At 45.4% G+C, this 25,423-nt stretch overlaps 1 protein-coding gene across 1 annotated transcript in view; it reads left to right on the plus strand.

Annotated features, from left to right (window-relative positions):
* RGSL1 (regulator of G protein signaling like 1) overlaps window positions 1-25,114 on the plus strand; it is a 103,757-nt gene extending 78,643 nt beyond the window's left edge. The window contains exons 16-23 of the mRNA XM_058309318.1: window positions 10,512-10,686; window positions 13,079-13,217; window positions 13,451-13,575; window positions 15,871-15,980; window positions 18,301-18,393; window positions 19,040-19,106; window positions 20,008-20,110; window positions 25,030-25,114. Coding sequence (XP_058165301.1) covers window positions 10,512-10,686; window positions 13,079-13,217; window positions 13,451-13,575; window positions 15,871-15,980; window positions 18,301-18,393; window positions 19,040-19,106; window positions 20,008-20,044 — 746 coding nt within the window. The 3' untranslated portion in view covers window positions 20,045-20,110; window positions 25,030-25,114. The remainder of the gene's footprint in view (window positions 1-10,511; window positions 10,687-13,078; window positions 13,218-13,450; window positions 13,576-15,870; window positions 15,981-18,300; window positions 18,394-19,039; window positions 19,107-20,007; window positions 20,111-25,029) is intronic.
* The last annotated feature ends 309 nt before the right edge of the window (window positions 25,115-25,423 follow it).

Here is a 25,423-nt window from a genome sequence, read left to right on the forward strand (position 1 = left end):
GTATTAAGGCCAGGGAAAGGCAATTGTGTAAGCAAGGAAAAAGCGTAAAGTAGTATTGGTGATATATGCTAACAGAGCAACAATATGAGATCTGGGAGGATGGATGTTAGATTCATGTAAGTTGTGTAGAGTTAGAGCAGTAGGTAGAGTACCTATAATGAGGTAGTTGACTGAATATGGGAGGAATATGGTATGAATTAAAAAACTATTGTTTTCATGAAAGAGGGAAAGAGAAAAGAAAGGCAATAGTTTCAAGAGTGGATAACAGACAGAAAACAAAACAAAGGTATTAGAAATTAAGAGTTAGACCCTTTGTGGATCAAAGAAAGGGAGGTGGAATATAGGAGAGACAGTAGATGATGGAGGATATCAAGATGTAGGGGAAAGGGGATAGTGTAGGTAGCAAAATCAATTCACACAGAAATGAGGCAGTGGAGGATGAGGAAACCCAGCAAATGTGAGGTGTTCCTTGCAGCACCTATTGTATAATTAAGATAAAATAAAATAAGAAGAAAATGAGGGACAAGAGAGAGAGAAAAAAAGAGAGAGAAGAAAGAAAGAAAAAAGGGGTGGGTAAAGGGCGGGGAACAGGTAGGGAAAAGGAAAAAAAAAGATATACACCAACCACAACAGCCACAACAACAACAAAAAAAACCTGAATAGTTGAAAAAAAAAGACTTTGGGGGATATGCTGGGAGAAAAGACTAGGGGATAATGCAATGTTAGCAATCAGGACATTAAAAAAAATTTTTTTAAATAAAATAAAAATGAAAACAAAACAAAACAAAAAAGAAAAAATGCAAACGTTGAGGGCTAGGACATTCAAGGACCTCAGATGGACCTCAGGCCGTGATGGATTCAGGGATGGAAAGTCTGAGATACTGAAGACTCAAGAGGTGTGAGTCTCTGGGGTGTGGGCCACCAGGGTTTAGGGGACTCAGACCTGGCAACCTCAAGTCTGGTTAACAGGGAGCCTGGGAGCACTGCAGTGCATCACAGCCTTCAGGAATCCCCGCAGCTGGGTGCTAGCCCTATGGGTGAGGTCACATCCACAAGCTCTATCCTGTGTGTCTGTACCCCAAAATTCACTCAATCACTGGGGTCTATTCTGTGGACTTCAGGACCCCTCCCACACTGTAATCCCCTGGAATGGCCACCTGGGGGCGCCTCTACGCTGCAGCCAATTTAATGACGCAGATCAATAGCCAGGCCCAGGGGTGGGGCTCCTGCCGGAAACGCTAATAACAGAGTCCAAACCCGAAATTCCCACGCTTCACAAAATAATCCCCTAATCGGCTTCCAAATGTCTCCCATCCTGCCAGACCCTGGTGGCGTCTCTTTATTGCTATCAATTTAAGTCCACTGCAGATTGGCAGCCGGGCTTGGGGGGGGCAGGGCTCTAGGCGGAAGCGCTATTATTTGTTTCCGCAATCAAAAATTCCCCCGCTTCACAATAAAACTCCCGTTTGTCTCCCCAAATCGGTCTGCAAGGGCCTCCTGTCTTATTAACCCCCCAATAGGCCGCTCAGGGCTTATGAATTCCCCAGTACTGCAGAGCCTCCAAAAAAACGCCGCTGCAGCACCTGGTGCCACGGCTCTGCCCACCCTAGGAGGGAGTGTCCCGCGTGCAGTATCTGGCCCACTCTTGATGCAGGTTTAGGGCTTCCTCTAGCTCATATTTGGTGTATACCAATACTTCTGGTGTTAAGAACACCATGATGCAATTCCCTGTCCAATTGGCTTCTAAGTGTCTATACACAGTGCTTCCACATAGGAAGAACAATCTTGGGAGGCTACACTGGGTAAGGTAGCTTGCTAGGGTTTTATTGGCAGTACATAGGTTTGCAGGGATGGTCCCAACTGATTCTGATATTACATCAGTTTTTACCCAGATAGCAGGTTATATTGTTTTTATTGCCTTCTGAAAGAACTAGCCAGACATTGAGGGGCATGGGCCAATAGGGGTGATTTCATTTTTAATTTTAGTTAAGGTTTGGTTGGGGGTCCACCTCAGAGGGGATGGGGTGCCTATAAAGGTCTTTCTCAAAAGGGGCAGGCACATCCAACAAATGTTGGTGTCTGGATGAGCGTTAAGGAGGAGGGTATAAGTGATGTTGACTAGCCGCTCCACCTGCCAAACAGAAGCTATGAGCTGAGTAAGTTGGTGGAGTCCTGTGAGGTTTACCCACTGATATTCGGGGCCTTCAGCTAGTGGGACAAGTTTTGCGCAGACCTGTTCTAAGACCCTCCTGGGCTTGGTCCTGCACCCTCCCCTATCGGACATGCCTACTCATGGGAGATAGTTCCAGCATACAGCCTCTCTCAGATTATCCCATGTTTTGCAGTTGTCCCAGTGTTTTATTGTGCCTGTCCAGAACTTCTGCCTGTTTTCTGAACATAGGGTAACAGTCTGGATATTATAACATTTTGCTGGCACATAGGTGTAATAGTTAAAGACAGGGACAGGAGACCATTGTCCCTGGAGCTGCTTTAGTTCTGTATAGCAGTGGATATAATGGCCTTGTAGCACCTGGTATAGCAGGGGTAGGGGTTGGCAGTGGCTCCAAGCCAAGTGAAGAAAAACAACTTAAGGTAGCAAAGAATTCTACAAGACACAAGTAACACTATTAATATTAGTATCCTTTCAACTACACTCCAGTCTCTGGGAGCTGTAGATGCTAGTCCAGTCCCAAACAGTAAGCTGAGCAGTCTGAGAGAAGCAGGAGCCACAGGGAACAGGAGTCCATCTAGTCAGGTGATGGTGATTCTTGGTGGCTTCGGGTAATTTGGATTTTCAAGGGACAGTCATGTATAGGGTAGGTTATCCAGTCATCTTCTTTTTTGTTGGAGTGTGCCCTTTTAACTCTGGTGTGATGAATCCAAGGGCTATACCTGAAACTTTAAGAGCAGTGAGAGTTACAAGGATAACAGTATGTGGCCCTGTCCAGGTGGACTGGAGAGGCTCCTTTTTCCAGTCTTTTACCTAAACTAGATTTCCAGGAAAGTGTGGTTGTCCTGGGTAGCCTAATGGAATGGGATTCCAAGACAGGACAGTTTTATGTATTTGGGTCAGGGTTTTTCCCAAATGCTGGAGGGTAGAACCTTGGCCAGTTTCTCCTAGGAGTCTGAGATTTCCTTTGAAGATTTGAATAATTGGGGGTGGTTGTCCAAACAGAATTTCAGAAGATGAATAGCCTGAGGGTCCAGGAGTGCATTTGACTCTAAGAAGGCCTAATGGAAACAGATCTATCCATAGGAGGCTAGTTTCTTGACAGAACTTGGCTAGGGTCAATTCATGTGTTCCACTTTCCCTGAGCTCTGGGGCCTATATGCTGTGTGGAGCTTCCACTTTATTCCTAACGTTTTTGCTAGCTCTTGTACAATGGCTGCTACAAAAGCCAGGCCATTGTCACTGCCTATGGATAAGTGTATCCCATGTTGGGGAATTATTTCTCAGAGCAGAGCTTTAGTTACTTCTGTTGCTTTTTCAGTGTGGGTGGGAAAGGCTTTGACCCAGCCCGAGAAGGTGCACATTATTACTAGTAAGTACCTATACCCTTGACTTGGTTTTATGTCTGTAAAGTCCATCGTTAAGTCTTCAAAAGTGGCAGTTCCTGTGTGTTGGATGCCAGCCAGGGCCTGGGGACCTTGGGAAGGATTGTCAGGTGGCATCAGCTGCTAACAGTGGTGCAGAGTGAGGCCATCCAGGCAATGTACTAATATTTCCTGGGCACAGCTCCTAAAGCTGTCTTTCCCAGGTGAGTGAGCCGGTGGTACTGTTGAACAAGATTGTAGGTGGCCCCCTTTGAGATGAAGATTCGGCCATCCATGAGTAGCCAGTTTCCCTCTGAGGTCTGGTGCCCTCCTTCTCTCTTTGCCCACTCCTGTTCCTTCCAGGTATAGTTTAGTTTTTCAATATGTTGCCCTAAAAGGGACAGGGGTGGCAACGGCGGTGGGGTCTGCAGTTTGTGGGCTCTCTTGGCTGCTTGTCGAGCCGCTTCATCAGCTAGTGTATTTCCTTTAATAACTGCATCCGTTCCCTTCTGATGGCCCTGACAGTGGATGACAGTGACCCTGCTTGGCTTCCAGACTGCCTCCAATAGTTGAAGGATTTCCTCTTTATTTTTTATTCTTTCTCCCCTGCAGTTAGGAGTCCCCTCTCCTCATAAAAATTGCTCCATGGATATGTACAGTAGTGAATGCATATTTAGAATCAGTGTAAATGTTTACTGTTTGCTCGGTGGCCAGTTGTAGGGCTCAAGTTAGTGCCCAGAGTGCTGCTCGCTGTGCAGACCTCCCTTTAGGTAGGGTTGCTTTTTCCACTACTTGTTCAGCTGTGATGACTGTGTATCCAGCAAGCCTCTCTCCATCTCTGATAAAACTGCTGCCATCTGTGAATAGGATTTGATGTGGGCAAGGAAGTGGCCCATCCTGGATTTAGGGGTGACGGGAATCCACCTCTTCTGTTACTTCTGCTCAGTCATGTAGAGGAGTTCCTCTTTTGGTTGGCAGGAAAGTGGCAGAATTCAGGGTGCACACAGTTTCTACTGCTATTCTGGGGTTTTTGCAAAGCAGGCCCTGGTAATGAGTAAGTCTGGGGTTGGATAGCCAACGGTGACCGTGTAAGTTCATTAAAGTGCTGACAGCATGCAGTACCATGACATGAATGGCTTGCCTAAGAGTGAACTTGTCAGCTTCTTTGACAAAGGCTACTGTCGCTGCTAAAGCCCTCAGGCAGGGGGGCCACCCTTTGACTACAGGATCTAACTGTTTCGATAAATAGGCAATAGGTCTCTGCCAGGGACCAACTATTTGAGTGAGGACTCCTAAGTTCACCTTGTTTTTCTTGCACACAAACAGGTTAAAGTGCCAAGATACATCCAGAAGTCCTAGGGCAGGGGCCCAGCTGAGTTGTTTTTTAATTTCTTTGAAGACCTTCTGTTGGGTTATATGCCAGATGAGGGATTCTTTCTCCAGGCTGGTGAGGACTTCATAAAAAAGTTTAGCCATAGCTGCAAAACCAAGGATCCAGATGCAACAGAATCCTGCCACCTCCAGAAATTCAGGAGCTTTCTTTTAGTGGTAGGTGTTGGAATAATGCAAATTACCTTCTTTCATTCCGGTCCAAGTGTTCAATGCCCTTTTGAGATGATGAACCCCAGATACCTAACTTGTTGCTGGCAAATCTGAGTCTTTTTCCAACACACTTTATAGCTAGTTTACATTAGAAGTTGTGGAAGGACCGGAGTTCCCTCCCAGCAATTTTCTTCCATCTTGCTAGCCAGCAGGAGGTCATCTACGTACTGAAGGAGAGTACATTTTAAGTCTTGCCATGGGAAGGAAGCGAGGTCTGCCACCAGGGCATCTCCAAAGAGGGTGGGAGAGTTCTTGAAGCCCTGCAGGAGCCAGCCAAGTCCAAGTTAATTTAGTCTTTTGTTGAGTCCTGGGATTCTCCCATTCAAAGGTAAATAGAGACTGGCTCTGGGGAGCCTCCCACAGGCAGAAAAAGGCACACTTTAAGTCCAGACAGGTAAGCCAGGTGGCCCCAGGTGCTAACTGCCCCATTAAGGTGTATGGGTTAGGAACTACTGGGTGCAGGGTGATGGTGGTGTTGTTAATGACCTACAAGTTTTGTACAGGTCGATATCCCATCCTGTCAGGTTTCTTTACAGCCATCAGTGGAGTGTTCCAGGGTGACTAGCATTCAATTAAGAACCCTTATTTTCTTAGGTGGTTTATGTGCTCGACCATGCCCAATTGCACTTCACGGGGGATCAGGTATTGCCTTTGTCAGACCAGGGTGGCCCCAGGTTTTAGGTCTATGATGACAGGGGCATGGTTCCTGGCCATTCCCGGTGAATTTCTTTCAGCTCAGGCCTCAGTGTTCAGTTCTAATAGTCTCTCCAGATTTTGTCTTGAAGTTCCTTCTTTGTGCAGTCTCCATTCCTTGCTCCAGAAAACGATGACAAGGAGGGTGAGGCCAGTCCCAAGGTTTAAACTTGTTGACCACTCAGGTCTAAAGGTGATCTTGGCTCCCAGTTTAGTTAGAAGTTCCCTGCCCAGCAGGGGAACTGGCATTCAGGTAGATACAGAAATTCTTGCGGTACTTTGTGGCCACCCAGCTGGAAGGTTCTGGAATAGCAGAAAGGCTGCTGGCTGGACTGATTTCCAGTTGCCCCTATGATGTTGGCCATCTTTCCACTAAAGGGGGCAACTAGTGTGGTTACTACTGAATATTCAGCTCCAGTATCTACCATGAAAGTCACTGGTTGGTCCCCGATGTTTACTTCAACCGTGGGCTCATGGGGCCAAGTTCTAGTGAGCCCAGTCACTCCTATTCAGAGTCGAGTCCTGCTAGCCCAATCAGGTGGTCTTGGGGTTCAGGCCAGTATTGTCCTCTGGGAGAATTTCCCTTGTTAATCTGGTCTTTTTGCAGACATTCATTCTCCTAGTATCCAGTTTCTTCACAGTAGGCACATTGATCTCTCACCAGGGGCACTCTCTTGTAGGTATTCCCCCCTTTTCAGGGTGGCCCTCCTCGATGGGTTGGGTCTGGATTCCCTAAGTCTGCTGCTAACAGGGAGACCTGCTGGTTCATTCACTTTTTCACTTCCCTTGCAGCAATTTCATCCCAATTGACAAATACTTTGTTTGCAACTTCAAGGGGCTGGGAGATGTTCATCCCTGTGAACCTGTCTAGCTTCTGAAGTTTCCATCTGATGTCTGGTAATACCTGGGTGACAAAAGCTGTGTTGACCATCCTCTGACTTTCCAGGGCCTCTGGATTGAAGGGGGTGTAGATCCTGAAGGTGTCACAGAGTTGCTCATAGAAATCTCCTGGAGGTTCTTCAGGCTTTTGAGTGATGGAGGCCATTTTGGACATGTTTGTGGGCTGCCTTGCTCCTTCTGTACCCCTCTGAGGAGGGCTTCTTGATACTGCTGAAGAGCAGCCCATCACTGGTCTGTGTTTAAGTCTCAGGCCAGTTGAGCTTCTGGTGCTGCCTCTCAGGCCCATTTCTCTGGCTCCAAGACACCTGCAGGGGCCTGTTCTCACAACCACTTTCTGGCTTCCATAAGGATCCAGCAGCTTTCTTCCATGCTGAACAGGGTTAGGAGGAGTTGGTGGCAATCATCCCAAGTGGGGTGGTGGGTTTGGAAAATTAACTCCATGAGGTTGATAAGAGCCTGAGGCTTTTCTGAATATGAAGGGGTGTGGTGCTTCCCGTTTAAGAGATCTACAATTGTGAAAGGCTGATAAAACAGGATTGGCCTCCCGGGTTGCACAGTCCCATATGCAATTATCTGGGCTGGACTCTGTGTTTCACAGTGGGGCATCAGGAGCCCAGGTTGTGCTTATTGTAGTCTTCTCACCAAAGGGGTCTCAGGATCCCCCTTGAGGGGTGCTGAAAGGCCCAGGGAGATTGAAGGTGGAGGAGTCTCTGGGAGATCTGCTTGTGGAGGCTCCAGGGCAGGGAAATGTCCTGGAATGACTGGAACATATAGTGGGGATAATGGGTCTTCCTCCAGAGGTCCTTGTAGAATAATAAGTTTTTGACGTCCAGCTGTTTGAGGCACTAGACTCCTACTCTGACCCTTCTGACACAGAATCAAACCAAAGGGGGGCAGGTCTGGGAGATTTCTAACCAGGAATCAAGGTAGGGAAACTGATCAGGGTGGCCGGGGGTCCCAGGACTACACACCAAACTGCACAAACCTTGGTTACATCTAGGGTTCCTTCTGAGGGCCAGTCAACACCAAACATGGGCCACTCCAACTCACACAAGTTCTGGAGAGTTCCAGGGGACATATGGACACCATAATCCCAGGAAAGCCTTTCTTGAAATTTTTAAACATACAATCTAAGACTGTGAGTTTAGATTGTGATGATCCCATCCCTGAACCAGTGTCTCAGGGCTAACAAAGGGGGTTGCCTCTCACAAGGCCTCTCAGATACCCACTTGTATGCATCTCTCACAAGAACTTAGGCTCGTCTTAGCTAAGGGGTTAGTGTATAGTCCAGATTAGTCATTAAACTGTATGACGTAGCTACAGAGTGCAGGTTGGGGCCTACTAGGACTCCGTAGCACAGGCCATGGCGCCACAAATTAGATCAGTAGAGGCAAGCCTCTGCAGTCCCCATTCATTCACTCAATCACTCAGAGGTTACACAGTTCCACCCAAGGGACTACCCTATCCTGGAATCTCAAATCTTGAGATTTTGAGAAGTCGTCAGTCTCCCCTTCCATCTGGAGATGGACCGGACTGGGACTCAGAACCCCAGGATCTTACCTTTCCGGTGTCTTCTCACCTCTCCACTGAGTCAGGTCGGATGAAAGGACATGGTCCATAGGGATTCTTTCCCCAAAGGAGGCCCTGTCAAGGGGACAGGTGGTGCTGCCTCTTTCACATGGAGATCTCTGCCAGCTGCTCCCACCAATCCCAAATCGGAGTCTCAAAGGGCCTGCTTGGTTGGGTTTCCCAGTCAGGGAACCAAATGTTGCAGACCACCTGAGTGGCAGAGAAACCCAAACGGCACTTGGAGAGGTGAGGGACAGTTTTATTACACACAGGCCCAGAAGAGAATCAATCCCCATCTTACAGTTTTTACAGGTTTATATAGGGTCTTATGTAGAATTAGTATGGCTCTCACTTATTGGCTAAGGTGTTGCTGGGCTGTTGGGCAAATTTTCTACTGTAAAATGCAAGTGGTGCTGGAGATTTGGACCCAAAGGGTATCGGGAATGAAAGAAAGAGAAAAAGGAGAAGGAAACAAAGAGAAAGAAAGAGCGAGAGAGCTGGGATCAGGGGGTCTGTGAGTAATGACTCCTCAGACAACTTTATTTTTTACATGTGGCATTATATATACTCAAACTATCGAGATAACAAGCAGTGTAACTACACATTACCAATACTCGTAAATTAAAGAACTTATCTCAGAGTACAAAGATTCAGTATTCCTTTCAAACTATAAAGTGTGTTTGCTCGTATTTCTCCCTGCCCTGGACAACTCTATCCTGTTGACTCAAAAGGCTTAATTGCTGCATTCCTATGTTAAAAAGCATAGCCATGGAAACAGCATGTCTCTCTTTGCGAGACCACTATGCCTCAGTTTCCAACAAGTGGGGTTACAGAAGCAGAAGGCCCAAGTGGTTCATTAGATGTCTCCTGCAAGGTCATGCTTTCACAGGCTGATTTACAGAAGCGGGGGGCAGAAGTGGTTCGTTAGATAGTCTCCTGCAAAGTTATACCTTCTTATTTCTCAACATCATTATGAAGTGAATTTTATCTTTCACAATATTCTTTTCTCTAAAACCTACTTTGAAATCAATAATGGTGGGGTATTTACACTATAGAAATTGATAAATAATACAGATCAGCACCACCTGCCCCTAGCGCATTTGTGAGTACACCACTGCTCATGGGTTTCTTCGGTGGATTTAGCACCCAATTTTCCTAAAATCTCTGACCATTATATAAACTTCCACTCTTAGCCAGACTTATTTTCATTTTCATTCAAACTCAGGTCTAAGAGAGAAAGAGAGAGAGATTGTAATTCTAGTACCTAACATGGTGTCTGAGGACATAATAGGAGCAGGTATTTATTGAATGCTTTAGTTACCTTCCCATCTTACACGTAACCCTGCACCAAAAGGAATCCCAGTTGCACCTTAAGGAGCACCATTCCCACATCAATTATTCCTGAAACTGTACCTGAAATAAAGGGTTTAAAGGAAAAATAGTAAATTTTAGAATTGAATTAGGCAATTTTTTTAACCCAGGCAGGCAATTAGCCTAGATGTACCTGTTAGATCTAGCCCCAAACTGTTCTTTTCTCATCCCAGAATCCATGTAGATGAATTTATTTGGATATACTCTAGTCAAGAAACTTCCTAAAGTACGTGTCTAATTTTTCTGACACATAATCCAAACCTTTGAGAACTTTCAATGCTCTTCTTTTTATTCATTCCTTTCCCTTTTTTGCTCTTTAACTCCCTACCTTCAGTTTCTTTAGCAATCTTCTTCTATACTCATGTTTCAGTTTTTCCTTTGTGCTGTTTCCCAGTTATTCCTAAATTAATTCCCCAGTAAACATTGAATAACCATCTTCAGAACCATACACTCCACTGTGAAGGTCACATCTACAGGTTCAGTTTTTCTCTTTTCTACACAGAAAGGATAGGGATTAGCATAACAGCAATGTGAATTTATTTCTATTAGAAAAGCACTAGGGCAGATGCCTTTTAGTATTCGGGTAGTTTTGTTTTTGTCTTTGTTTTTATATGGGTATTTTCATACCACCTGAGCAAATGGCCTTTTCAAGCAGTCATTTTACTAGTCAATCAAGTCAAAATAAAAGGTTGAGTACAATAATAGAGAATGACTATTTCAATAGACCCAAAGGGTGGATCCCCAGTTTCCTTTCTTCATTTCACTATGCCCAAGTTGAAGACTTCAGGTTTAAAAATGGCTTAATCAAACCCGATTTCAATTTCTTCTTCTTTCTCTTCCAGATTTCACTGCCACACCCAATGCAGCCGGACGCCTCATCCCGTACTCCTCTAATGTCCGGAGTGCTGATCATGAGAATGAAGACATACTACTTCTGAAGCGGCGTATATTGGGCCATAGGATTATCACTGTCAACTACCTGGTCAATGATGTACATTTCTTTTCTGAAATGGTGAAGTAAGTTTACTACCACCACTACCTCCCCTTCTCCTCTTGGCTTTCCATCTCTACTACCTCTCAGCAAGGACTAGTTTGGCTTGTAAGTGTCATAGTGGTTCCTGCTCTGCCAGGCAGGAGTCTGTATCTGACAATATCACTGAATGTCATGACTGTAGCAATTTCCACTATTCTTTCCTTTGGGCCCTAAAATTTCTTCAGTATTCTGAAATTCCCAATATTGAAATTCATTCACTTAATCCCAGGAAGTAGAGCATCCCCCTCCTTATTACTTATAAATATGATAGAAAGGATCTTGAGTAACACTATTGGACCAAGAGTTCTTCAGTTAAAAACCAGGAATTTTAATAGTAAGTATTTTGTGTGTGTATGACATTAAACAATTACTTTAAGTGAAAACATATCAGTGTATAATTCATTCACCTACCGATCTTCTGATGTAAAGCCTAAGTAATTCCATTGATTGAAATGATCTTTCTTGTGTCAATGAAACCCAAAATGCTATCTACTACTTCTAATTTTGCTTTCTTCAAAATGGAGCAAGAGTTCAAAGATTACTGCAAAGTAATGTAATCCTTCTGGATTTTTATGTTTTTTTCGATCGTTTAAATTGTCTTGCCACATGACTCAACAGTGATTTTTTTAAAGCAACCTTGCCTATATTGGAATGATCCAAAGCATTTAAACTCCAACTACTTTTTCTTTTCATGTTCCTAATTCATCAAATTACTTAAATTATGAATTATAATAACAAGAACAACATGACTAATGCTGGGTAAACATCGCCTCAACTGGTCGGAGTAGAGGCACTAGGACATTCTGGGGATGGCCCCACCAGTGTGTGCTGCCTCTGTGTGCCATGAGCATGCTCTGCCTGTTCTTCAGAAGAAAACATGGAGAGCCCTGGGACATCCAGAGCATCAGTTAGACGGTTAGGTTAAGAGATCTGCCACTGCAGAGGGATTTAGCTCTGTTCTGCAGATGTTTATTGATTGCTCACTTTAAACTGAGCCCTGAGCTTAGCTTTGGAGATACGAAAACAACTAAGACATGTTCTCTACTCTCCAAGATCACACAAACTAAGGGGAGGGCAGACAAGAAGCAAATAAAAATTGGGAAGTGGTACGATGAGTGCTGTGGTAGAGTCAGGAACAGGAAGGCCACTTAGACAAAAGTGAGGCCTCAGGTAAGGTTTCCTGGGAGACAGGTCACCTCAACTGAATTTTGGAGGACAAATAAGGGTTAGTCTGATAAAAAGGATGTGTCAGGGCGAGGAAAGGGGGGAACGGAAAGGGAGGGCGGTGAGAAAGAACAGCTTCCGCTACTGCCACTGAATTCCTGGCACCAGCACCTCTCCTGACTGGCTCCTCTGTGTTCTTGCTTGCCCTCTACAGACTATTCCTGTGCAGCAACCAGAGTAGTCTTTTAGAAATGCAAACCACACCATGTCACTCTCCTGCCTAAAGTCGCTTCCCATCACTACTAGGATAAAGTTCAAACCCACCACCATTGCCTAAAGGGCTTTGTGAATGGGCCTGCCTGCACCTCACTGCTCATCTCACACTCACCACCTGCCCCCTAGCCCTAGCTATGTGGATCTCCACTCTGCCCCTCCTGCAGGCCAGGCCTGGTGAGTGTTTGCTTTGCACATGCTGTTTCCTCTGTGTGAAGGATGCCCTGCCCTTGGCTCTTCAAAGAATAAGGCTCTTTTATTCTCATCATTCAAGTTTCACATCCCGCTTCCCTCCAAATCACATCATCCTTTGCTTTCATAGCACTCTATTGGACATTCTCTTTTTTATTTATGCATCTTCTCCCCTTCACTGATTGTAAGCTCTTGGAGAGTAGGACCTTCCTTGTTTACCATGTTTACTGCTGAACCCTTGCTCCTGTAAGAGTGCCTGCCATATAGAGACCCTTAATAAATACCTGGCAATTGAACTAAATGAATGGATGTGCAAAACATGCTAGATAAGATATAATGACAGATATTTGATGGTTAGAAAAAAAATATCCTGCAGTAGAGGGTAGTGATGATTTTGGGGTTCAGCAAAGGAAGGGGTAAAAAGGTAGCCTTTAGCCCTTGAAATAGGCAGAGATGAAACTGCTGCAGGGGTCAGTATGGGTAAAGATAAGAGGTTGGGAAAAACAAGGGGTTTTGTAGTGAAGAAATACACGTTAAGGAACACTTAAGCATATTTTCTGACATGTGGTAGTTGTTCAATTAATATTAGCCAGTGGGTGAATTCTGATTGAATGAATGAAGTTGCAAGCCAGTCCAGGATTGACCCTGCCTTTTCTTAGTCCAGGGAATAGATCTGGGCCTGGCGCCCTATCCAGTCACTGCTTTTATCCTTTTCTTGCTGATTTCCTACTTAATGCCTCTTTTTAGATTTAACGATTTGGTGAGTTCCTCTCGCGTGCTGCAGGTCAACAGGGTGTACAACGAGAATGATGTGCTCCTGATGAGGTCCAAAATCAGCATCATCCTAAGGCTCTTCCTGCAGTCCGACATCCCCCCAAAGCTGAGGGTAAGGGGCACTCCCACTCTGCTCTGGCCTTTTGCCCCCCCAAAGGACCCCAAAAGCTAATTGTCAGGCACCTCCTCAGTCCTGGGCCAACCATATATCCTTTGCCTAGCAGCTCCATGAAATGCTTCTCCTGCCTTCTGGAGCGGGGGTGGTCTTGAGAGTCCTGGGGCCAAGAGAAGTCATATGCCTTCCCTGGAGCCCCTGCCAGTGACAGGCTCCCACTCTGTGGGTAGGTGAATATCTCTGAATCCCAGAAGGATGCCATCCTTGCTGCCATTCTGGAGGGGCACCTAGATCGGAGCATCTTCCACGGGGCTATCATGTCTCTCTTCCCCATCATTATGCACTTCTGGAAAAGGTAACTATCTCCCCTTGCCCAGGGACCACGAGCTCAGGAAAACCCCAGGCACTTTCTAAAGGGGGTTCTGTCTTTCTCCAGCCCTCTATTACATAATATCCAGATTCACGGGGGAGCTAAAATGCTGCACTCTTACCCGACTTGCCCCTCGTTCTCACCCTGAACACTGAGTCAGAAGATGGAAGGCAGAATAAGACGTAAGAGAATGCCGGGTTTGTCTCCTGTTCCTGGGCTTGCTGGGAATGAGGATGTTGGGCTCTCATAGGTCTAGTTCCCCCCTGAAGAGTGAGCTCCACAGCTACTTGGGAGAAAATCTACCAAGGCTAACATCACTGCGTGTGTTTAAGAACTGTCACGGAGGAAGAAATCCAGAAGTGTTTTTGCTGAGCTATGCCCGAATTCCCATAATTACCATTGAGAGGGCACAGTAGTTAGATATTACCATTTTCAACGGGAACTAGAATTTCAGAATTTTACGTCATATCTCCAAGGTTAAAGTGGCAAATGTGGCAAGTAATTCAAAATTAAAACATGGTGGGAAATCTGCGAAGGCCAAGAACAAAAACAAATCAAACAAATTGTCTGCAGGCCAAATGCAACCTTTGGCTCACTGATTCCTAACCAGTCCTCCAACGTGTGGGCCAAGAGGCTGGGCCTACGTTCCTACAGCTGGTCATTTGTCCTCTGCTCCACTGGGGCTCCGATTCATAGCTTCTCCCTGGTGAATGGCAATGTCTTGGGTGGTGGTGGCCAGAGGACAACTGGCAGGAATTTTTCCAGACAAAGCTAATTGGAATGTTTGGATTATTACATCCAGACTCTTAGGGTTCTCCCTCCTCTACCGAAGATATTACGTTATTAAATCAGAAGTGTGAAAGTTGCTTACCAGTCACCAACCTTGATTTGAAATCCCTAAGAGAATGCATTAGTTAATACAGGATTGAAAGAAATACAAAAACCTCAGTTGAAGATAAGGAGTTTAGCCTTTTATACATTCAGTTGTTATCAAGCACTTGTTGACTTAACCGTATTTCTCCTAAGCAGGACTAGAAAGAAATTCTTTCTGAAACATTTTTGGGGGTCAGTAACCTCTGGGAATAAACCTAAAACTTCTCTACCAAAAAAATTATTGAAAAAATTAAAAAGGAACCCCTGGGAAATATACACTGTTCCTGGCTTGAGTCAGTGTTCTATTTCCCTTCATAAGTATTTAGGAAGATTAGAGGTGCTTCATGCAGCTCTATGAATCCCTAATTCTCATACAGTTGGCCCTTCAGTTGCTTCCATGTCTCACTTATGAAGAGTTTGATATTTTGTTCCTGTATATTATCTCAGATGACTCTCCCAACAACCCTATGAAGTGGGTGAGGCAAAGTATTATTACCTTACTGTACAAAACAGGAAACTTAAGTTCAGACTGGTTAAGGAACTTGTCTAGGATCCCATAGTTGGTAAATGGTAAAAACAGAATGAGAAACCAGGTCTGTTGCCTGTCAAAAGTAACACAGCCCTGGCAGAGTGGGAGAACTGTGATGGGAGGGAGACCTGTTTCAGCAAGCAGAATGGAAGAAACCAACTGTGAGAAAACAGTCTGCCCTTCAGGGAGGGGGTAGCAGTCAACACCACCAAAGGTAGCATAGAAAATAAACCCAGTCTTAGCCAAGATTGATCTACAAGGGGTCCAACTTAAGGGCAGGCTGAGGACAGGGATAGCAGGGGCTAGGGGGAGAAGGGAGGAAGGGACGGAGAGGGTGTGAGAGCCTCCAAGCAGCAACGCTTCTCAAGATACCCTGAGTCCATAAGTCTGCATTCCTATGAGGAACCAAGGTCTGTTCCAGGGAAAGGGACTGTTGGGAATGAGGGGAAGTAATCAAGGCTACCAGGAAGGCACAGCATTGAAACCTGGGATTAGGACCTCAGAGGAAGCTGGTCAGATCCTCTGGTGTTAGACAGGGATACCAGAGCCTGAGGCCCAAGCAAGCACCCCAGGGACTAACACTACCCCAGGCATGGGTACAGCAGATTCTTTACAGACTCTGTTCTCTGGTGACTCCAGAAAGAAGTCCTAACATACTGCCCATGTCAGGCCTTCCCAGGAACCAATGTGGGCAAGGAGGAAGCCTGAGAAGTAGGGCCCCTGGCAGGCAGCACTCTGAGGCCAGGACCCTCTCCTCTTCTCCATTCTACAGCCCACACTCTCTGAGAGGACTGGTCCCTGCCGACCTCCCCACATACCAGTGTTCCAGCGCCCTCAGCAGGTTTTCTCCCTGTGACAAGAAGCCATTCTTCTCACAGGTTTTGCTCCTGGAAGGAAAAACGAAATTACTTACTATCCATGGGGAAGAAGTTCAAGGAGAAAAGAAGTCCCCCTAAACCTACATACAAATGCCCTCCTTGGAGTGCAGGTAAGTGTTTCACCCAACCACATGACCCTCAGCCCCTCTCTTTAGCAAAGGACTGGAGAGGAAGTGAGGGCCTGGAGGAAGAGCCTCATGACTTCACAGAACTTGTTTGCTGGCTGGGTAGGCATGTAATTAACTTGACCCTCACAGGAGCAGCAGCACACCAAGTAAAGGACATTTTATCTGTGACTAATAGTCCTAGCAAGAGGGCACCCCTCCCATATCTGCTCCCTGAAATAACTCCCAGGATGCCTCTGGGCATGGTGTCACAGCCCATGTGATGGATTACAGAGGTGGTGACTTGCTTTACTGCTATTTAAGAAGCCCCTGCTTCATCCCCATTAAAGCTATCATTTCAGAAGCATTTACTGTGATGACAACTAAGAAAATAATAAAGGATTGAACAAAGACTGTAATTATGTACACACACGTAATGTGTATATATATATCATTTTTATGAATGCATAGGAAAAACTTGGAAATATGGGAGTATTAATAGGGTTATCTCTGGGTAGTGTAGCTGAAGGATAGATATATGATAGATAAACAGAGGGAAATTTACTTTTCCACCTTTTCTAAATTTCATACAATGAGTATAAATTGTATAACTAGGAAAAAGAGTAAGAGAGAGAGATCCTTCTGGTGAAGAAGTATATCTGTGGAAGAGTTAACACAACAATAAAATCAATGTCTGCATGCACACCTTAGTTCAGATCAGTGAAAACCCAGGGCTTGGATAAAAGGGAATTTTGATGAGAGGTACAAGATGGACAGGGCAGTGCCTGGCAAAGGCCAGGCTGGATGCCTCCGCAGCAAAAGTTCTGGGAGATGAAGAGAACAGGATCTGCGGACCCCACCAGCATCAGTACAAAATATGGAGCAGGGCAGGAGAATTTATTTTTATTCATTTATTATTTATTTATTTATTTATTTACCTATTTATTTATTTATTTTTAAAGAGTTTTTTTTTTCTCTCCCCTTCCACCCCCACCTCCACCCTCCCTGCCATTGTCTGCTCTCTGTGTCCATTCACTGTGTGTTCTTCTGTGTCCACTCACATTTTCCGGCAGCAGCAGGAAACTGTGTCTCTTTTTTATTGCCTCATCTTGCTGCATCAGCTCGGTGTGTGTGCAACGCAACTCCTGGATGGGCTGCACTTTTTTCATGCGGGGCGGCGCTCCTTGCGGGGCGCACTCCTTGCACTTGGAACATTCCTATGTGAGGAATGCCCCTACGTGGCACGGCACTCCTTGCACGTGGCAGCACTGCACATGGGCCAGCTCATCACACGGGTCAGGAGGCCCTGGGGATCGAACACTGGACCCTCCATATGGTGGACAGATACTCTATCAGTTGAACCACGTCTGCTTCCCTAGGGCAGGAGAATTTAAAACAACAACTAACTGTATCATAATGGAGCTAAGCATTCCATTGCATCAGCTCAAACTTGTCCCAATCTTGTGTCCCTGTGTTGGAGATCTACCCCCAGCCCCACACCCAGCTCTTGTGAACGAGCATTCCACCTGCTTCTTGGAGTGCACACCAGGGCCCTTGAGACCTAAATCAATCCCTGGCTTGCCTGAAATAAGGCAAAAGCAACTCTGACTTGTTTTAGAGCTCAGCCCAGCCCCCGCTCCTCTGAAAGCGTCCCCTCCTCCACAACAAACAAATCACCTGCCTCACTGCCTGCAGCAGGCCTGACGATTAATGAACATTATTTAGTGTTCTTGTCTCTGTCTGAGAAATGTCATGTCAGCAGACAGAAACCAGCAATCTCTTTGTCATGTGGGGCTAAATGCCCCTGTGGGTGGGAAAGATTATTTAAGGTGGGAGTGAAGCTGGAGAAAGAAGAGGGGAATAGTAGGAGAAAAAGGAGAGGGAAGCAAACAGGCAGGGCAGGAAAACAATCCTCATTCCAAGGAGTATTCCAAAAATGTTCCTTATTTTAAGAAGTATCCAAAGGGGCCCCAACCTTTGGCTTATTTCCGACATCTGAGCTGCATGGAAGTAAATTCCCAAATCTCTCCTGGTATTCAAAAGAGGAAGAGGATAGTGGGATGCTCTAAATTAGGGAGGCTGGCCACTGGGCATCAAGGCCTGAGACTTATCCTGTGTAAGCTGAGTGCCCTTTCCCACACTGCTTCCCTTCTCTTAGCCTCAGGCCCTCATCTGAGATACAGAGATTTGGATTTAGATAACGGTCTGGCACTAGGTCCTGCAATCTAAGGAATAGTAAACAAGAGCCTTCTTGCTTATTTGGAGACTTACTTTGTCAGAGGCTGTCCTACAGGTTTTTCACCGCTCCTCCCCTCCTCCTTCCCAGGGGACCACACCACCTTAAGGTTCACCCTGCTCAGAGGTGTGGAGTGGGTGCGGCCTCAACAGCGGGAAATGATAGCGAGTCCACCCCAGAACTGTAAGTTTGGAGTCGGAACCCCACTGATTTCAAAAGTCCACTATTTAGAGGGTGCCCGGCTGTCCAATCCCCTTATTTACCACAAGGAAACTGAGGTCCCTAAAATGTCAAGGGACTTGCTCGGGATCACACCGCTTATGGGTGGCAGAGATGCGGTCGAAAGTGGGTCTCCTGACTCAACTACCAGGACTCTGTGTCCACAGCTTTCATTGATTAATGTTATCTTCTTGGTTATTTTATAGTCCTTAGAGGCAGGTAAGCTTCTCTATATCCTGGCTGACCTCTTTCCTCAATGGGGGAGACCACCATGAAGCCCATAGTATCCCACCAGCCCTAAAGTCTTGTGATTCTAAAGTTCATCTGGCACAATCTCCTTATTTTAATCCTCTGGTTCTCTGGGGATTGGCATCATGGCCTGTGCATCTAGATGAAAGATTACTTCAGACACACACACACAATTGCAGCAGATGAATCGGGTCTCCTGAATATCCCTGGGACATCCCTGCTTCACTTTCATTTTCCCAAAGCCTGCCCTGGAGGTGTTCCCTGGAAGATCTTTTGGAATAGCCCCTCCCAAGTAGGAGGCCCTCCAGGGACTGTCCTTGCCATAGATTCTAATGCAGTTTCTCTCTCTGTTTGTCTTTAGCGTCATCTAGCAACCTTTCCCAGCCGAGACAGGCACCGTCCCCCTTGCACCTGAGTCCGTCCGTGGGGTAGGCAAGAGCCGGGAAACCTCTTCTTCAGTTCAGAGCTGCTTTGTCCAAGTGTACCATGGGAGACAGGAAAATTTCCCAGAGAACCTAGTTTACATCCTGACATTCCCCTCCTCATAGGTCTAAGAAGTTAAACTTGCTGCCTCCAGAGAGCCCTGTAGTTAGGGCAGACAGTTAGGAAAGTGTTTCTCTGTGTTGGTCCAAGTCAACCTCCCATCTAGTTAGGGCCCCTGACTCATCCTAAGGTTGAAAACTACTGCTTGGGGAAGAGTGTCCTAGATGATCTTTTATTGCCTTCCTCCCTGACACTCGAGCCCTTTAAGGCAAAGTATATACGGCGGGAAAGAAAGAAGAATTGTTCTTCTGTCCAGCAGGCTGGCAGGATTTTGGCAGTAAGAAAAAAGGATTTGAACCTGTCAAATCTGATTCAACCTAACTCATTTCTACAGAAGCATATAAGTGGGATTGATGCTAAATTAAGGGTTTAGGAGAATCTCCGGGGGTTACAGAAACCACAACTGAGGAATGCCCAGTTGCTGCTTAAAGGTCAAAGTTATGAACAGCAGGCTCCGTGGATGGAAGCCTTCCTCCCTTCTCAGACTTGCCACAGGCCAATAGAGACTTGGAGCTGTACAGGCATCATTTGCCAGTCATGTTCTGGAAGACAAATCAGATACCTTGGAGCTCTTTATACTGGAAAGGCAATGCAGGACTTCAGAGGTTATAAGCTCTTAGAGAGGAAAATGAGAATAAAAATGTGAGAGGGCCTGTCCTGAAAGCAAAAGCCTTTGGTTTTAACTAGTGTCATTCCTAAAGGAAATGACAGCAACAAACCAGCACAGAGAGAAATTCCAGTTACCTCATCACCATTGTGACACCTGGCTCTTCTCTCTCCCCTCAGATCGAAAATACTTCACCTCAAAAAGGAGAAGAAGTAATCAAGCCAGGCCCCCAAAAGAGGCAAACCATCTCTCAGAAGCCTGGAACACTGACAACATTTTCTGGTCAGAAATTAAATACCCCAGTGCCATCTGCCCCTGGAAAAAGGGGAGTGGGGTGACAGCCCGGATATGGTGGGGCTGGACTGCAGTGGGTAAGAAGCAAGCAGAGAGCATGAGTAGAAGCACCTCTGCTCTCCCCGGATCCAGGGGTCCGTCAGAGGTGGTCTTCGACAGTGGGCATATAACAGAACACCCCACTCCAGGGGTCAGGTGACTTGGGTTCTAGTCTCCTTCTGCAGCTGCATGGCCTTGTACAAATCCCTGCTTCAGGGTTGTTGGAGAATTCCATGACAAATGATGTAGACGGTCATTGAACACTCTAAGAAGCAAAGTGCTGTTATGATAAACATGCCAGGTGATGTCTTTTAATGCTAGGATCTCCCATTAGTGCAATGACTCACATCCATTGACTCAGTAGAGCCTCACAACTCCATGAGAAGCCATGTATAGCTTATTTTTAAACAGATGAGAAAACTGACACACAGAGAAGGTAAGTGACTTTGCTAAGATTACTAGGTGGTAAATGACAAAGTCTGCACTAGAACATGCTTATTCTGTTCTCATTCCAGGGCTAATTCCATGGGAACCATCTATGCAAATATTTAGGCACAAAAGAAATAGCTCTCCTCTGGAGTTGCGACCCTTAGCCAATTAATAGAGAAAGAGACTCTTTGTAAAATTTTTTACCAATAGGTCTAAACTGTTGTCATAGTTTTAGAATGATTATGTCCATTTTCTGTCCTTTGAATAAAACCAGGAGTAAAATGACAGAATTTACTAAATGAGCCATCCACTTCTGAGGATTGGGGAAGTTCATTGTCTCCTTGGGTTGCGGATGAGGAAGGACTAGAAAACTTATTGGAGAATCCTTTCAAATTTCCAGCCTAAGTTTTCTGCCATGCTGATGTCTTTTATTTGCTAGACTTTTCTCAAGGATGGAAAATGTGATTTCAGAACAAGGCTCATAAATACCTCAGACTGTGAGACCATTTGGGTGGGTTCTGAAGGAGGTCCAGGAAGGACTGTAGGCAGGCATGGCTATGGAGGTCTGAATGGAGGTAAGGGCCACTGGGAGAAAGTGCATCAAGCCAATCATTCAGTGTCAGGGAGGTCTAGAAGAAGGGAATGGAGCAAAATAACAGGGCTAGAGTTTCAGAGCAGGACTTCAATTAATAGAAGGAAGAGAGAACATGAAATAGAATTCCAGTTCCTGCATATCAGGGCAGGAACTAAAGCAAGATCCGAGGAAAGGAAAGGAGAAGAGCCAAATTACTGGGATTGAGGCACCAAAAGAGTTTTGTCAAAAAGTAACACCAAGACCCCAGTGAGGATGCCCACAAAATCAGGGAGGATTCTAGGCCAGGAACAAGGTGATGAAGATCCAGTAAAATACTGACTCAGGGGCACCTGCCTAAATACCCCCACAGAGGACTGGGGCACAGGTGAACCTACAAGTTCTCCCAACTAAGGAGAAAAAAAGATAGTTCAACTCTTTGCCCCATTTCCTCATTTCTTAATTATCTCTCTCTGCATATTGCCTATGCTCACCCATGGGCGTACTTGTGTGTGGGGACACAAGCCCCACAAACATGCTATTTAAAAGACTTCACAGCATTTACTAGGACCACCTCGAGTAGGGAGGGAAAGCTGCTCTTTAACTGAGTCCTACTGAGTGCTTCCTTTAACTTCCTGTGCTCTCATTGCAGTGATCCCAGATCCTAGCAGGTGCTGATGTCAAGCTTTAGCTAGTGTCACAATGTCAGTCACCTACAGAATGCAGGCAGGTAACATAAATGTGTAGAGCAGTTCAAGAGAGATGACCAAGAGCGACAGAGACTGTAGTGAACTGAAGAACACATCTCAAGGACAGAGACAATCAGTGCCAGCAAATCAAATCCAGTGTCTTTATGTTTCTGTTTTAAACAATCAATGGCTTTTAGTATAATCACAGAATTGTGCATTCATCACCACAATCAATTTTAGAACTTTTTCTTTACTCCAAAAAGAAGAACCCCATACTCCTTAGCAGTCACCTCTCAATCCCTCTATCCTTTCCCAGCCATACATAACCACTAATCTAATTCTGTCTCTGTAGATTGATTTATATTTTATACATCAAATGGAATCATATGATTTGTAGTAGTTTTTGTCTGGTTTCTTTCACTTAGCATAATGTTACTTTTTTAAAAAGGAAGAAGGGGGAAGGAGGGAGAAAAGGAGAGAGGGAGAAAAGGTGGAAAAAGAATGGGAAATAGAGACCTTATCTAAAATTTCCTAGTTTTTCAAACACAGTGAAAATCTTGACTAGGGCCAAGATTGACCCAAAGACCACTAAATTGCAATCTTTGCTTTAAGGGTTTTTTTTACCCCTTGGAATTAGATTTGGGTCCTGGCACTACTGAGACAGAACATAAGAGGGGAGGAAGCAAAGTCCCAACTAAAGACACATAGGGATTACTGGCATCTAGGACAAGGCTGAGGAAGAGGAGCCAAGCAAAGAGCCTGGCCTATGTGAGTCTGTGTTTTCTACTGTTGCTATAAAAATTACCACCAATGTAGTGACTTAAATCAACACAAAGATACTTACAGTTCTGGAGGCGAGAAGTCTGACCTGGGCTAGTATCAAGGTGTCAGCAGGACTGCATTTCCTCCGGGAGGCTCTAGGGGAGGCTCCCTTTCCTTGCTCAGTCAGACTGCTGGCAGAATTAGCTCTTTGCTCTTGAGGTCCCTGTTTCCTTGCTGGCTTCAGCTAAGGCCTGTGCCCAGTTTCTAGAGGCTGCCCACATTCCTTGGCTCATGGCCTCTTTCCTTCATCTTCAAAGTGCATTGGCGTGTCCATCCCTCTCACACTTCAGGTTTCTCCTACCCCTTCTTTTGTCATCACATCTCTCTGCCCCCTTCTTGGTCTTTCTCTTCCAAGTTTAAGGGCCCATGTGGTTATAGTGTGCCCACTTGATAAACTAGGACAGTCTCTCTATTTTAAATTCCTTAACTTTATTTCCATCTGCAAATTTTCTTTTGCCATGTAAGGTAACATATTCTCAGATTCCAGAGATTAGGGTGTGCGCTTCTTTGGGGGCTGGTGAGGGGGTCATTACTCTGCCTTCCAGAGGCCTCTAGGCCATCTTCCCCCTAGAAGAGAGTGTGTAATCTCCTCACCTGGGGCTCTGAGGCCTCCTAGAGCCTTGGGCATACCATTTTCTTTTTCTTGCCATATCTCTCTGTCTACTCTTTCTCAGTCTTCTTAACTCTTCTTCTACCTTTTCCTTAAATATCATTGCTTGCCATGAGTCTACAGTTGAACTTAAATTCTTAAAACACCCATTCTCTCATTGGCTTGTAATCCCCATACCCAGCCTCTTTTCTAAATTCAGAGTCTCTGTTTCCATTTACTTAACAGGACATGGCTAAGTTTCCTTCTTTTGAACCACCTTTGGCTTCTTTATTGCCAATCTCACTATGTTACCAAAGACCCTAGTCTTCCAAGCTAGAAAACTTGAGTCACGCTCAACTCATTTTCTCCCTCATCTCCACATTTTAGCTGTAGTGGTAGGTAGTTCTGTATATTCTACCTTGGAAATGGTTCTTGCACATCCAGTCCTTCCTCTCTATCCCAATGCACTGCCTCAGTTCAGAGCCTCATCTTCTATTCCTGGCACTTTGAAGAAAGCTCATTGTTTTGGTTTCCTTGCTCCCCTCCCCACTCATACCCAACATACAGCTAGCTAATCCCACACTCCAAGACTAAATCTGAGCTCATCATTTCCTCAATGTAAAAAACCTCTATTACTTTTCTCGACTGAAAAAGCCACTCAAGGCGGCAGACTTGGCCCAGTGGTTAGGGCGTCCGTCTACCACATGGGAAGTCCAAGGTTCAAACCCCGGGCCTCCTTGACCCGTGTGGAGCTGGCCCATGCACAGTGCTGATGCGCGCAAGGAGTGCCCTGCCCCACAGGGGTGTCCCCCGCGTAGGGGAGCCCCACGCACAAGGAGTGCACCCCGTAAGGAGAGCCGCCCAGCACGAAAGAAAGTGCAGCTGGCCCAGGAATGGTGCCACACACACAGAAAGTCGACACAACAGGATGACGCAGCAAGGGGAAACACAGATTCACGTGCTACTGACAACAACAGAAGCAGACAAAGAAGACACGGCAAATAGACACAGAGAACAGACAACGGGGTGGGGGGGAGGGGAGAGAAATAAATAAATAAATAAATCTTTTTTTTTAAAAAAAGCCACTCACCTCCTTAGCAAGGCATACAAGGGCATTGACAACTTCCCTCCAGTCTAGGTTTCCAAACTGGAAACCTCTTGTCTCTCCCTCGTGCACTCCAACCTCCTGCAATGTGGTTGTCTAAAATGCCCCTCCGTTTTTCCTCTACCTGGTGAAATCAGGCATCTGTCACCCTGTGGTACTTCCCAGATTTCTCCTCTCTCCCTGTACCCTCTTCTCTCTCTCTGTGACACATTTTTTTCTCTCTCTTTGAAATTACCTGTTTATGTCTCTGCCTCACTTCCTAGACTATCTACTTTTGAAGGGCTGGAACTGTGTCCTATTTTCCTTTGTACTTCCAGTACCTAGCATGGTAATATGCACATAATTATTGCTCTTACAAAATGTACTGAATGCACAAGGAAATGTACTGGGCTAGGTGCTGGAATGTAGCGGAGGGAAAAAAAGATGGAATGTAAGTCTTCACAGACGTTATAGGCAATCATAGTAAACAGCAGTTAACCAGAAAATCAAATCAATTATTATTTTGCTTTGTTGTTTTTTTTATTTTTATTTTTTTATGAAATCAACTTTAATTATGGCTAGCACTATGAAGAAGAAACACCAAGTGCTGTTTTCTTTAAGAAAAAAAAAGTTGTATTTCCAATAATTCTTGATGGTTTAAGATCCTTTTTTTTTTTTTTTTAGGAACCTCATCCAACCCATTCAGACCAAAGAATTACAGAAAGAGGCCAAAGAAAGCAGAAAGAGTGAGAGACGAGGGAGATCTGCCTTCCTCCTTCAAATATGTGTGTCAAGCAGAGACATGAAAATCTTTTCAGAGCTATATGATAAGTCATCTCTTCTTCTGTTGTGAGTGCCTCCAACTGATCCATGTCACCAGAGGAGAGGGTGTCTGGATGTGCCATACCTGGGGGTACCAGTCCTACCCCTACACCTCAATCAGGGATGCATGGACATCAGCCAGAATAAAGAATACCCATATTCACAAGCTGTGGGCCTCCCATCCTCTCCTTAAAGCAAAGGGCACAGGGAAATCAGTGTGTCAATGTTCCTCAATGCCCCCCAAGCGTGCCTGTTG

The sequence above is a fragment of the Dasypus novemcinctus genome, chromosome 13 (assembly GCF_030445035.2).
Source record: "Dasypus novemcinctus isolate mDasNov1 chromosome 13, mDasNov1.1.hap2, whole genome shotgun sequence".
NCBI classification, from domain to species: domain Eukaryota; kingdom Metazoa; phylum Chordata; class Mammalia; order Cingulata; family Dasypodidae; genus Dasypus; species Dasypus novemcinctus.